General features: G+C 57.7%; 1 protein-coding gene across 1 annotated transcript; it reads right to left on the bottom strand.

Moving 5' to 3' along the window:
* Positions 1–1,699: 1,699 nt before the first annotated feature.
* On the bottom strand, positions 1,700–12,158 carry NMT1 (N-myristoyltransferase 1). Its single transcript, XM_029963343.1, has 11 exons — positions 12,006–12,158; positions 10,614–10,758; positions 8,737–8,855; positions 8,177–8,268; positions 7,461–7,577; positions 6,580–6,750; positions 6,156–6,264; positions 4,944–5,114; positions 4,551–4,718; positions 3,837–3,974; positions 1,700–1,996 (listed from the first exon to the last, which is right to left on the bottom strand). The coding sequence occupies exons 1-11, from the start codon at positions 12,141–12,143 to the stop codon at positions 1,976–1,978; spliced, it is 1,389 nt and encodes a 462-aa protein (XP_029819203.1). The 5' UTR covers positions 12,144–12,158; the 3' UTR covers positions 1,700–1,975.
* Between the last annotated feature and the right edge of the window lie 311 nt (positions 12,159–12,469).

Genomic DNA, 12,469 nt, shown 5'->3' with positions numbered 1-12,469 from the left:
GGTCCCCGTGGGACGGGGAATGTCGTGTCCCCCCGTGGGACGGGGAATGTCGTGTCCCCCCGTGGGGGGCAACGTGCTCCTCCGGGGGGTGGGCACCCTCCAGCTCCCTGTGTGGGGACAGCCCGGTGACACTGCTCCCCTGCCTGTGGTGACAGCACCCAAGGGGCTGGGGGACCCCCTCCATAGTGCCCATAGTGCCACCTCGTCTGCTGGTGCCCTACTCCTTCCCTCCCTGTCCCTGTGACAGCCAGGATGGGGTGACCAGGCCGTAGAAAACCCCACAGGGGTGACAGCAACCCCCAAATGTCACCAGCCCTGGCCATGCTTGATGCCAGCTGCAAGGACAGTGCCATCACCACGAGGTCCCCCAGGGGACCCTGCCACCATGTGCCACACTGTGCCCGGCTGGGGACACACCCCCACCCCTGCCCTGGCACACATTTATACCCCGGGGTCAAGCCAGTCAATAAAGGTTTTATTTTAACAGAGCCTGTCCCGCTGTCCCTGTCACCCCCCAGGGCCTGTTGTGGGGGGATAAGGGCCGAGCCCACCCCCAAACCAGCACTGTCGCAGGGAGCTGCCAAGCACCCATGGGTGCTGCACCCACGGAAGCCGGGAGGGAACAGCCCTCAAACCTGCCCCAGGGGCAAGGGGAGGGTCCCACTGGGTGCCCCCCACCCGCACCCAGCCTCCCCCAGCACAGCAGGGACACCAGAGGGGACACAAAGGTACTTGCATAGGTGACACAGGACCCCGAGCAGGGGGATGTGATGGCGCTGCCGGGGGGGACGTGACGGGCTCCTGGTCCCCACTGGGGCCCTGCAGGTCCAGGCTGGGGTGGGCAGAGACCCTGGGGGTCCGTGGTGCCACAGGGTGTGACGGACACACGGGGACAGGGAGGTGTGGGAGTGCATAGACGGGGGGTCTTGGCCTTGGTGTGCAGCTTTGGAAACCTTTGGCTGGGAGGGCAGGAGCATCTCGGAGAGCTGGGTGGACACGGTTCGTGACACGGCAGGAGGCTGTCCAGGCGCTCCTTTCCCAAAGTATCTCGATGGGATGAAGGTTTTCCATGAGAGAAAACTTTTCCTTTATCTTGGTAGATATTCCACAGCACAAGATGACGAGCTGGGAGCTGGTGGAGGCACCAGGGTGGCTGGGGAGCCTGAAGGCCCGGGGTGATGCCGGTGGCATGTATCCATATTTCCATGCTTCCAGAGAAAAGCAGCTGAGGCAGCAGTGATGGAGCATCTCCTGGTGCCCACAGCCCCAGCGTTACAGGGAAGGAGCCCCAGGAGTCTGAGCAGAGCAGGGTGTGCCAGAGCTGAGTCCCCCTGGATCCTCAGGGGCTGCTGCCCCTCAGTTCAGCACTCGCCCCGTTGCAGGGTTGGAGTCTCCATGTCTGGGAGGAGATGGGACAAGGCATCACTTGCACAAATAGCCCTTAGGAAGGAATTCCGACGTGCTCCGGAGCCCGCAGGGAGGGAACCAGTTGAACAGAGGAGGGAGCAAACTGGGGGCAAAGAGCCGAGCAGGGGAGAGTCCAAAGCACCCTCAGGGCAGGCAGGAGGACCTGGCCACTGGCCACCACATCCCGGTGCTCCACCACGCTGGTGCCGCAGCCTCCACCTCGGTGTGCCCACGGAGAACAGTCCCGGTGCAGCGGCCAAATGCGACTCATGGCAGTTGGGAACAGGAAAGATTTAAAATATATATAATATATACTTTTATTATTCACCCGTTAACTCCATTATATGCCAATCATGATCTAGTTTCAGCAGTTACATTCCCTTGATCGTGTCTTTACGAGGATGCAAATCAGACCAGACCAGACGAGGAGGCGGCGGGTGGCGGCGGGAGCCTTGGGCGGCTGCTCCGGTTCCCCCTGGCCCGGTGTGGGTCCAGCTTTGGCAGAAAGGATGAGGGGCAGCACCTCCACCAGGCCCGGCTCCTCCACGCTCTCCTGGCAAGGGCTCACTTACTGCAGCACCAGTCCGACCTGGGACCAATGGAAATGGGGAGTCAGGATGTGCCCGAGCACCGGCGTTCCCAGCTCTGGGCAGACACAGCTCCCGACCCCTCACTGTGCCAGCTGGGAGGGCTCACAGTTGTCCATGTGGGTTTCCTCACCAGTTTTGGGATATTTGAGAGCAGCAAAGCCCTGGGCTTGTGGCTGAATGGGCACATGGGCACTTGCCCAGCTCTGGGGAGGTGACCAATGTTTGGGGTGTGACGAACCACAGACCCCGCCAGGCTGTGAGACAGACCTGACTCACGAGCCAGGGATGTTCCTGAGCTCATGATTAGAGGGAGGGAACAGCTCTGCCATGAGCCAGGCTGGGAGAGCTGGGGGGGTTCACCTGGAGAAGAGAAGGCTCCAGGGACACCTGGGAGCCCCTTCCAGGGCCTAAAGGGGCTTCAGGAGAGCTGGAGAGGGACTTGGGACTAGGGATGGAGGGACATGACAAGGGAGAATGACTTCCCACTGCCAGAGGGCAGGGTTAGATGGGATATTGGGAAGGAATTCTATTGGGAAGAAATTCTTGGCTGTGAGGGTGGTGAGCCCCTGGCACAGGTTGCCCAGAGAAGCTGTGGCTGCCCCTGGATCCCTGGAAGTGTCCCAAGGCCAGGTTGGATGGGGTTTGGAGCAACCTGGGATAGTGGAAGGTGTCCCTGCCTATGGAAAGCAAATGGAACTGGATGGGCTTTAAGGTCCCTTCCAACCCAAACCATTCCATGATTCCATGATCTGGGAGAAGCTGCTTCCCAGAGCCCAGTCCTGAGACAAGTCCCACTGCTGGTGGGTGGTCCTGGTCTCTGGTCAGCCCCACCACAGGGCACATCCTGGGAGCATTCCCAGCACCAGGCTCTCCAACCCACCAGCTCTTCCAGTGAGAAAAGGGATTGCTGACACCTCCTGGGAATCTCCTGGGGTTTCCTGGAAGGCTCAGTGGCCAAGTGAGGCTGGTTTAGGGTGTGTGTTTTGTGTCCAGAGACAGACCTGGCTTCACATCATGGAAGCAAAGCCCCATGACTGCCATCAAGGCATTAATTAGCTGTTAAGGCATTAATTAGCTGGGATGTAGCTGTGCAGATTCTGGCTCTCAAGCACCATCCTCTCCAAGGGGGCTGTGGACTGGACAGATGCTGAACATCTTCAGAGTGGAGGGACAGTGGCAACCAGGTACTGCCTAAAAACAGCCAGGCCTGGCAGATGGGGTGCCCATGGCCCAGCACTGGGAGCAGCTGGGTGGGGAGTGGCTGCTGGCCCTGGGGACAAGGTGACACCCTGTGACTCCATGGCTCATGGTGACACAGCTCATCCTCACGGGATCCTGTTCACAACAACCCAACACCTCTGAAGTTCTCCTGCTCTCTCCAGAGGGGGTGGTTGTTCCTCCCACCCCACTAGGACAGTGACACCCAGGGCTGTGTGGTGACTCCTGGGTCTTGTGAGGGCTCACAGGGCACAGCAACTGCTTCCCAGGTGACTGTCACAACCACTGGTCACCCTGCAGCCCTCTGCCTGTCCCCTCTGTGCCTGCCCTCCTCCCACAAGAGGGGAGGGCTTGTCCATGCAGGTGTGTGTGAGGTGCACCTGCACTAGTTCAAGACTAAAATGAGCCTGGAGAGATGAGTGTCCAGGGATTTTCCCCAGGGACAGCCTCTGTGCAGGCACAGCAGGGACAGCACAGAGGAGCTGACACTGGATTCACCTGTGACAGACACCAGCCAGCCTGGGAACACTGAGGGGTGTGTAACAAACTCATTTCCCTGGGGCTGTGGGGACGAGACCCCCTCCAACACACGAGGAGGACCCCCCACCCCACGGCACTGACCTTCTCTGGGGCCATGCTGGGACACTTCCAATTGTACAGGTAATACTGCAGGTTCCCGTCCCCGATCCCAAACTTCAGCTTCTCCAGGAAGGTTTTGTTTTCCATGAGATCCAGTGCATTGAAGACGTCGAATCCTTTCTGCTCAGGGAAGACACAAAGCCATGAGCTCCTGCTTTTATGCTGGAGAGCTCCTCCCACCTGTGAGCTGCCTGTCCCCCTCTCCTGCCCAGCTCTGCATCCCAAAAAAAGGGCCCAAGGCCAGCAGGTAAGAGCTCAGCCTCAGTGCACCTACCCTCAATCCAAGTCCTATGGACACACAGCAGGACTGTTTGCTGTAGGACACAAGCAGACACCCTGAGCTCTGCTCACCACGAGCTGGAAGGCTCAGGGTACCCCTGCATCCCTCTCCTGAGTGGCAGATCCTCTAGGATTTTAGGAACAGCCCTGTGGCTGGCCCTTCCCACAAAACCAAGGGTGTCCAGCCTGCCATGAGCTTCCTGGTGAGCTGCTGGTGCCCAGTGAGCTCCCAGTGCCCAGTGAGCTCCCAGTGAGCTTCCCAGTGAGCTCCCAGTGCCCAGTGAGCTTCCCAGTGAGCTCCCAGTGCCCAGTGAGCTTCCCAGTGAGCTCCCAGTGCCCAGTGAGCTTCCCAGTGAGCTCCCAGTGCCCAGTGAGCTCCCAGTGCCCTGGTGCCACCCCGTCCCTGCTGTCCCTCACCGACTTGGCGAGGATGAGGGCGTCACTCATGAGGTCGATGAGAGGCGTCTTGGTGTGAACGTTGTAGAAGGAATAAGCAGCTTTCAGGCTCTTGTGAGTCGGGTGGTTCATGATGGTGGAGGGCAGAGTGTAGAAGCTCAGGAAGTCTGTCACCTCCCCCGGGGTGCTCTGGAAGGCAGAAGTGACGCCATGACATGTCAGAGCTGGGATAAAGCCCAGAAAGAGCCTTAGAGGGGCTTTTCCAGTGGGTGGGAGGGGACTCTGAGCAGCCCAGGATGGAGACATCACCCTCCAGCAAACGCCCACCCTGGAAGGACATCTCAGTGCTCTCACAGCTCCAGCAGAGGCAAAACCCAGGAAAACACCCCCCATCACCCTGCTCCTGCCTCTCACCTCTACCACAAAGGTGTCGATGATGTTCTCCTGAGGTAAGAACCAGTGCTCCACCTCCTCTCGGCTCATCACGGGCGTCAGGTGGAACTGCTTCAGGTACTCAGTCAAGAGCTTGTGCACGGCAGAGATGTCCCTGTGCTCCATGGGCCGCAGGCCAGGAGTCTTGGGAGTCTACAGAAAGTGGGACAAACCCTTCTGTTGCTTGCACGGTGGTTTTTCCCAGCCAAGGGCTCTCCAGCAAGCAGCACAGAGATGTTCTCTGCTTAGCTCAGCCCGTTTTCAGCCCCCCAGCCCAGCCCTGCGTGCCCAGCAAAGGATGGATGTGATCGGCCGTGACACCGATGGCAAAGATCACAGAGAGAACAGCACGTCCCAGAGCCCCGTGTGCCAGGTCAGGTCCCACTGGCAGTGGCCTCCTACCCACTAATGACACCAATCTCTGCTTCCTTTCAGGTCTCTGCTCCCGCTCACAGCAGGCACAGGCTGGGAGACATGTCCTTGCTCTGCAAGAAGCTGCCTGGTATTATTCCCAGTTGGCCTCACTTACTAATCTAGGGTTGGGATGGCTCAGCAAGCCCAGATCTGCTCTGGGGCTGAGTTCCTGTGCAGAAACCAGCAGCTTCACCCCAGCAGCTGGTGCCTGTGTGGTGGCAGGAGGCAGGAGCTGGGAGCCTTGTGCTGCCCAGCACTAAAACAGCACTTTCCAACCCAAACGGGCAGCTCTGGCCGACAGAAAGGAGTCAACAAGGTCGGGGAAGGTGGTGGCAATTTTAACGCTTTGTTTGTTTTTTTTCTCTCCTATCCAGCTGGGGAACTTCCCCAGCAGGACAACTGCAGTGCCAGATCTGATCAGTGTGACTGAAGAATGAGGGACTAACGCGCTCCAAGGTCACGCCGAGGCTGTGTTTGGACAGATGAAGGCTGTCAGATCTGCCTGCTTGTTTTAAGCAGGAGGACAGGCTATGACTCACCATCAAACAAAACCTCACAGGGTCCTCTAACTGCAAGAATTTGCCCTCAAAATGTAGGTACTCAGGCAGAAATGCATAAAGATTAAATAAAGCACAATTGCTTGACAGAGTCATTTACCACACGGGCAAACCCCGGGTGACCAGGCAGAGGACTCGACCTCGGCTGGGATGTTTGTGCTCCAGCTCCCAGCCTGGCCCAGCCAGGGGCAATTCCTGAGCTCTGCTCCCGGCTGGAACCCACCTCGGGCAGCCGGTAAAGCTTCGTGGTACGTTGCATAGTCATGTTCCTGCTCAGGTGGGAAAATTTGACCTCGATGAGTTTCCGAGGATTCAGGGAGCGGTGCCAGTACCTGCGGAAACACACTGGCGGTGGGAGATGGTTCTGGGGCACGAGGGTCTCGTAGCTGCCATGAGGGCAAGCGAGAACATCGGGCCAGCAGCTCCCCCTGAGGTGCCTGTGCTGCAAAAGTCTCCTCTCCTGGGTTACATGAGCAGCTTTAGCAAAGCCGCTGGACTTAATCCTGGAAGGGCAGTGCGAGGAGGAGAAATCTGGGCTGGGATCACTCTCTCCTGTCTCGGGAATCCCACAGGTGCTACTGGTCAGAGGGGACTTTGGGAACAGGAGACGTGTGGAGAGAAATCTTTGGAGAGCCACAGGCACTCACCTGCAAGTCCCCACAGGCTTTGGCAGCACCACTCCCGCAGTGTAAACAGCCTGGAAGATCCCCTCCAGATGCACCCGCCGCGTGATCTCGCGGATCAGCACCGGAGCCACCCGCTTGGAGCGCAGCTTTTTGTGGACACACAGGAAGTTTATCTCCACCATCTTCTTCTCTCTTGGGGAAGGAACAATGCAGAGCATGAGACCCGACTGTCCTGACCTGGGAGGATCACACCAACGCCCTGGGTGATTTACCTCCAGCCCCTTCAAGGGAGTGAGGAGGCAACGCCTCAGGGAAGGGCCAAGGGGCAAGGGCTGGGTTTGGAGAGCTCGCCCTTAAGCTGTTACCCATGGTTTCCCCAGGAAAAATGGTCTGAATCTGTGTCAGAGGAGGGTTAGGTTGGATCTCAGGAAAAGGTTCTTCCCCCAGAGGGTGGTTGACACTGACCAGGCTCCCCAGGGCAGTGAGCATGGCCCCAAGGCTGCCAGAGCTCAGGGAGGGTTTGGACAATGCTCTCAGGGACAAGGTGGGATTGTTGGGGTGTCTGTGCAGGGCCAGGGGTTGGACTGGATGATCCTCAGAGGTCCCTTCCAACTCAGGATATTCTGTGTCTCCATCCAGCCCTGGATGAATTCTGTAAGCCAGAACTCTGAGCTGACCTCACTCATTGAGGAAAAGCCTTCACAGCTCTTGACTTTCGAGATGTCCCTGTGCAGAGCTGCCCTGACTACCTCAAATATCTCCCATCTTCTCCTACAAGGCTGCAGGGTGCAGGTCTGGCTGTGGGCTGGGGAGGACAACGTAGCCAGACCCCCTCAGTGCTCCCAGGAAGCCCCACCTGCCAGCAAGAGGCAGGATGAGAAAGGCAGGGGAGCAGCACTCACGTGTCATAGATGTGGATTGTGGCTGGAATGGCGCTGATAAATCCAACCAGCTTCTTGCTGGAGACAACTCGGACCCCACAGTGCCACTGGGGCAGCCAGCCCGGAGGACGCAGTGCCCTGGGGAGAGACACACCTCACAGTCACCTCCCATGTCCCCAGTGTGCCTTCTCCTGCCTCCCCCCCTGCCCTGGGACACCCTGCATCCTGCTCGCAGGCAGGAGGATGAGAGGGTGACAGTGATGTGCTGGGATCCACGGCAATTCCTGCACTCCAAGGCCAAGGCCAGTCCTCACTAGTGACACAGCAGGAAATCCACATTCCTCAATTCAGGAACACCCCAAGGAAACAGCTCTGCTGCAACAGGACTCCACAGGTAACTGCTGGCAGCATCACTTGGCAGCCGCCCTCCTCCCACAGCTCCAGGGCACTGGGAAATTCCTCAGCTACTGGGATGTTCACAAACACTTGAGGGATCAAAGCAAAGAGGAAAAAGGTCCAGTTTTAGGCTCCCATATCTCAAAGGAGCTGAAGGCAGGCGGGGCTGGGTGACAGCCCCCCTCGCAGTGTCCCTGGGACAACATGCGCGGTGACAGATGGGGAAGGGACATCTCAGGAGGAAGTGAGATGGGATAAGCACAGGCAGCTGCAGTGCTGTCACTGGGATGAGGCTTGTCAGCATGCAAACCCCTCTGCTCCACACTCCTGGTGCCACTCACCACAGCAGGAACTCGGGGGAGTAATCGAACCGGAACATGTTGTCGTCGTCCTCCACGTAGTTCTCGTTGAGCAGCGTGTAGAGTTCCTTCAGCTACAGCAGCACAGAGCACACAGGTTAAGGAGGTCACTCAGTCACCACCTGCCCCAGCTGCCCCCAGAGGGGACCCTGAATGCTTCCTGTGTGGCCACAACAGCCACGTCCCTGCTAAAGGCACTGTGGTCCTGGGGCAGAGCAGGGAGAGCAGCAGGACACGCCCTGGTGCCCTTGGGTCATCTCCCAGGGAGGTGGGGCACGGTCTGAAAGGTTTTCTTAAGGGAATGCCTGGCTTCAGGCATCCTTATTGTCCCCATGGAGAAACCAGGCCAACATGGGATGGGTGAGAGGGAACTGCAGCAAAGGAAGTCAGAGCCATCCAACCCCAAGGAGACGGTGTAACACCAAGCTGGAGTCTCCTGGTGGGGTGCGGGACACGTTTCCGTCCCCAAAACAATCTCCAACAGTCCAAGTAAGGCACTGCCAACCGAGATGCCCTCCCAACACACGTGTGCCTGTACTCACCACACCTCTGTCCCCGAGGTCCAGGGCATCCCAGGTGAAGCCCTGGGGCAGGGTGTATGGCTCCTGACGGATATTGTCCTTGTCCGGCTCCACCGGGCCGTGGGTGTTCACCACCTCTCCTGGAAGAGAGAGCAGGGAGCCATGGAACTCTCCACTGTGTGAGGCCAAGCCTCAGTCTGGTGACCAACACTCCTCATGTCTCCCACCTCAGGCCCCTGGAGCAGCCAGGGATTGTCATTTCACCCTCCCAGCTTGGGACAACACAGGGCAGGGAATCAAAACTGCTTCCAGGGCAATGGTGGGGCTGAATACAAACACCTCAGTCCCAGCAATGCCTTGTTTTATTCTTCCACAGATGTGCAGGATGCAAATGGTCCTCCTGAGATCTTCTCCTTCCAGAACCTCACCAATGCTGCTCAGGTGACCAAACACAGCCACAGCTACATCCTCCAGGTCCACGTGTGATGCCTCATCCTTCCCCATCCCCATGCTCCCAGCCTTGGCCAGCACTTTCCCGGGAGCTGCTCCATGGGATGATTCTCCTGCCAGCTCTGGCCTCTGCCACTTGGCAAGTGTCCGTGTTTCCCGCCCACTGAGCCCAAGGAAGAGCTGCAGGGAACAGCACAACTTTTGTTTTGTAAAACCACTGAGTCCCAAAGCCCTGATTCAGCCAGGACATGTCAGCTCAAGCTCCAGCTTTATTTGGGATGTCAGCACAGCGGCACCACCTCAGTGCTGCCAGGAGGAGCGAGTCCTGCTAATCAGGAATTCCCTTAAAAAGGCATTGAAAAGGTTTCCAGGCAATGGGGAGGTGGTGAGAGCCCAGAGCAAGAATTTCCCCCATCACACCCAGCCCGGGCAGCTCCCAGAAAGGCTCACCCCTGGCTGCCCTCTCTGTTTTGAGCAGGTGCTGAACTGCTCTGGAATCTGGCCCCAAAAATCCCACAGCCCTCCTGTTATCCAGCCCTAAATATCCTCATGTGCCAGAATGTGCTCCCAAGGACCATGAGGAATGCTGGGACACGGCCAGCAACATGGCATTGAGAGGAATGGGTTGCTTTGTGCCTCCCCCTCCCCAAAAGACACCTCCCACCCTTCCTCCAGGCTTTTCCCAAGCAGAAATGAAGTTTGTGATGTCCAGGGTCCTCGGGAAAAATGGGAAATGCAAGAGCAGGCTTTGCTGCCTCACATGACCCCCTGCCACCTCCCTGGGATTTTCCCAGCACAAAGCTGAGACCATCTCCCAGCAAACAGGTTCTGAGACCCAAAATAAGCCTCACAGTGGTGCTGACAGCATGGAAAGGGAATTCCTGTGGAAAGGGAATCAGACAAGGTGTTTGCAGCAAGAGAGGTCAGACACAACCCCACGAAGGGAGTTACTGAGGAGCAGCCAATTTAAAGCCATGACAAGCTTCAGGTAAACCTGGAAACTGTGGGCTGGGACTCAGCACATGGACCTGCCTCCTGGAGCAGCTCCCATCACTGTCTGGCCCCAACTCACCCCAAGTTACCTTCCCCTCCAAGGGCCTCTGGATGGGAAACTCCAACCCCAAAAAGGGGAGAGCTGGATAGTCCAGGATGTGGCAACACCGTGCACGAAAACTGGGCATAGAGGGCTGGGGAGACCCAAGTCATGGACTGGGATTAAGGGATGTCCAAATGCAGGAGGCATCAAATCAGATGTCAGAAGTGGTTCTCGTCCCTCTGTGCTGAATGGTGCAGAAGTGGTTGTGATGCCTCTGAAGCCCAGGCCAGCCAGGGGCTCACTTGGTGGCCACAGACCAGCTTTTCCAGGTTTCTCTGAGGGCTTCTTGGAGCAGCCTGGGGACAATAAGGCTTCCCCAGGGCCCACAGGACAGTGAGGGGGCTGCACATACCGAGCTTGGGCACTGGCTGTGTGTCCCAGAACTGGTAGCTCCTCTTGCTGGCCTCCTCCATGGTTTTGGCAGGGCCCTGACCTACAGAGAAGAGCTCGATGGCTTTTTGAATCTCCTGGATCCTTTCAGCGGGTAAGGAGTTCACCTGAGGGCAAGAAAGGAGGGTGGGAAGGTGAAATGAGTAAGCTGAGCCACCAGGTCTGTATTTTGGCTCCTCCTCAGGGGATCCTGGAGCTGACCCTGCCTGGGGGCACTGCCAGGAAGGGGAGAGCAGGCACAAGACCCCCTTCCCAGCCTCAATCCTTTACAGGATGGATGAACCCTTCCACCAGCCACCTGCCACACACCTAGACCTGCTTTTTAGGCACTCCTGGGACAAATGGGATGGAGGAACTGCCTGAAAATACTTTAAGGTTCAGTTAAGAGGGTGCTGTGAGCACCAGGAGCAAACCTCCCTTCCTCACACCCTGCAGGGCCCCCTGGATCAACCCACAGCCAGTGCTGGGGATTCCTGCAGTGGCTTTTCCCTCTCATTGTTCAGCCTCCTCCATCTAAGCTGGATCTGTATCCACAAACTGCAGCTTCCAGAGGAGTCCCTGGGACAAATCAGAGAAGTTCAGTCGAGATGAGACACTCCCCTCCTCCTCTTCCTCAGGGTGGGTGGCTCTGCAGTGAATTCTCAGCCCCAGCTCCTCCCTGATCCCTGGGGAACTCAGTTGGAAAAACGCAAAGCCCCAGTTTAAAGCTCTGCACAGTCAGATGGACAAAATATTCCAAATATTTGGATGGGAACTGGGCATCAGGCAGAAAACAGTCTCTGTTGATATGTCCCCTGCCACAGGACCAGAGGGGACGGGAGGGTGCCACCCTGGCAGGGACAAACCCTTCATGTCCTACACCCCTTCCCAAATCACCAGCTGCTGGAGAGGATCAGGCAAAGCCCAGAGGGATAAGACAGCCCCTGCTCTCCCTGGCTGCTGTTCTGGTGATAATCAAGCCAAAAATCAACACCATCAGGTGTCACCCCTGTGCTGCTGCAGGCAGGACAGGCAGGACAGGGAGCTGGCAGGTGGCAGCGTGGCAGTTCCTGCCTGTGACAGGCAGCTGGTGTCTGGAAAGAGCAGCTCAGAGGCGCCAGTGTGACCCTGGAAGTGGCTGGGACATCCAGCCAAGGGCTGCATTATCCCTGGAGTGCTCTGCAAACACCTTCTGCACAACAATTCCCACACACGGAGCCAGGCTGGGAAATCACTCCATGGCTGGAGTTTATGGAGCAGCCAAGTGCCCAAAACCAGGACTGGGGACTCCTTCCTTGCTCTGAGCTGCACTGGAGAGGTTCAGGATGGGGCTGGCTGGTGTGTGGGGCTGTGATTCTGGGAAGGGGGGGCTCACCTTCACTGGCTGGTCCTGAGCCTGGTCGGGCTGGTCTCCTCCTCCTTTCTCTTTCTTCCGTTTGGGTTTCTTTTTCTTCTTTTTGGCTCCGCTGTCATTTGCTGGACTCAGGCCCCTGGGGAACAAAAGAAACATCATTGCAGCCTTGGGGTTTTCTTTGGGGAGGACATTTACTGGGCTTCTGAAGCTCTCCAAAGAAAATACAGGCTCCCTGCTGAGTGTCAGTCTCCAGGAAGGGGAATGCTCCGTGCACAGAGGGTGCAGCCAAGCACCCACTTCACAGCAGAGAATTCCCTCTGAGCTCCCAAAAAGGGATCAAAGCCAACACCTCTGACCCTGCAGGTTTGCTCTGCACCACAGGTGACCATACCTCCGCTGTCACATTCCCCTGTGTGGCCACATGTGCCCAAATCCACCCCGTGGAGTGGTGGGATGTCCAGCTTTCGCTTTTTCCTCCTCCCCAG

Source organism: Manacus vitellinus, unplaced genomic scaffold (genome assembly GCF_001715985.3).
Source record: "Manacus vitellinus isolate BGI_N305 unplaced genomic scaffold, ASM171598v3 scaffold_100_pilon, whole genome shotgun sequence".
In the NCBI taxonomy this organism is placed as follows: domain Eukaryota; kingdom Metazoa; phylum Chordata; class Aves; order Passeriformes; family Pipridae; genus Manacus; species Manacus vitellinus.
This window is presented reverse-complemented; position numbering and strand designations above follow the sequence as displayed.

What these genes read in the sequence shown, in the direction of transcription:
- NMT1 (XM_029963343.1), bottom strand. Translation starts at nt 12,143, where the DNA reads ATGATGTTTCTTTTGTTCCCCAGGGGCCTGAGTCCAGCAAATGACAGC. An exon ending in CTCAGGACCAGCCAGTGAAG is followed by an intron (nt 10,759 to 12,005) that starts GTGAGCCCCCCC and finishes TCTTGCCCTCAG; the next exon opens with GTGAACTCCTTACCCGCTGA. An exon ending in TCGACACCTTTGTGGTAGAG is followed by an intron (nt 4,719 to 4,943) that starts GTGAGAGGCAGG and finishes TCTGCCTTCCAG; the next exon opens with AGCACCCCGGGGGAGGTGAC.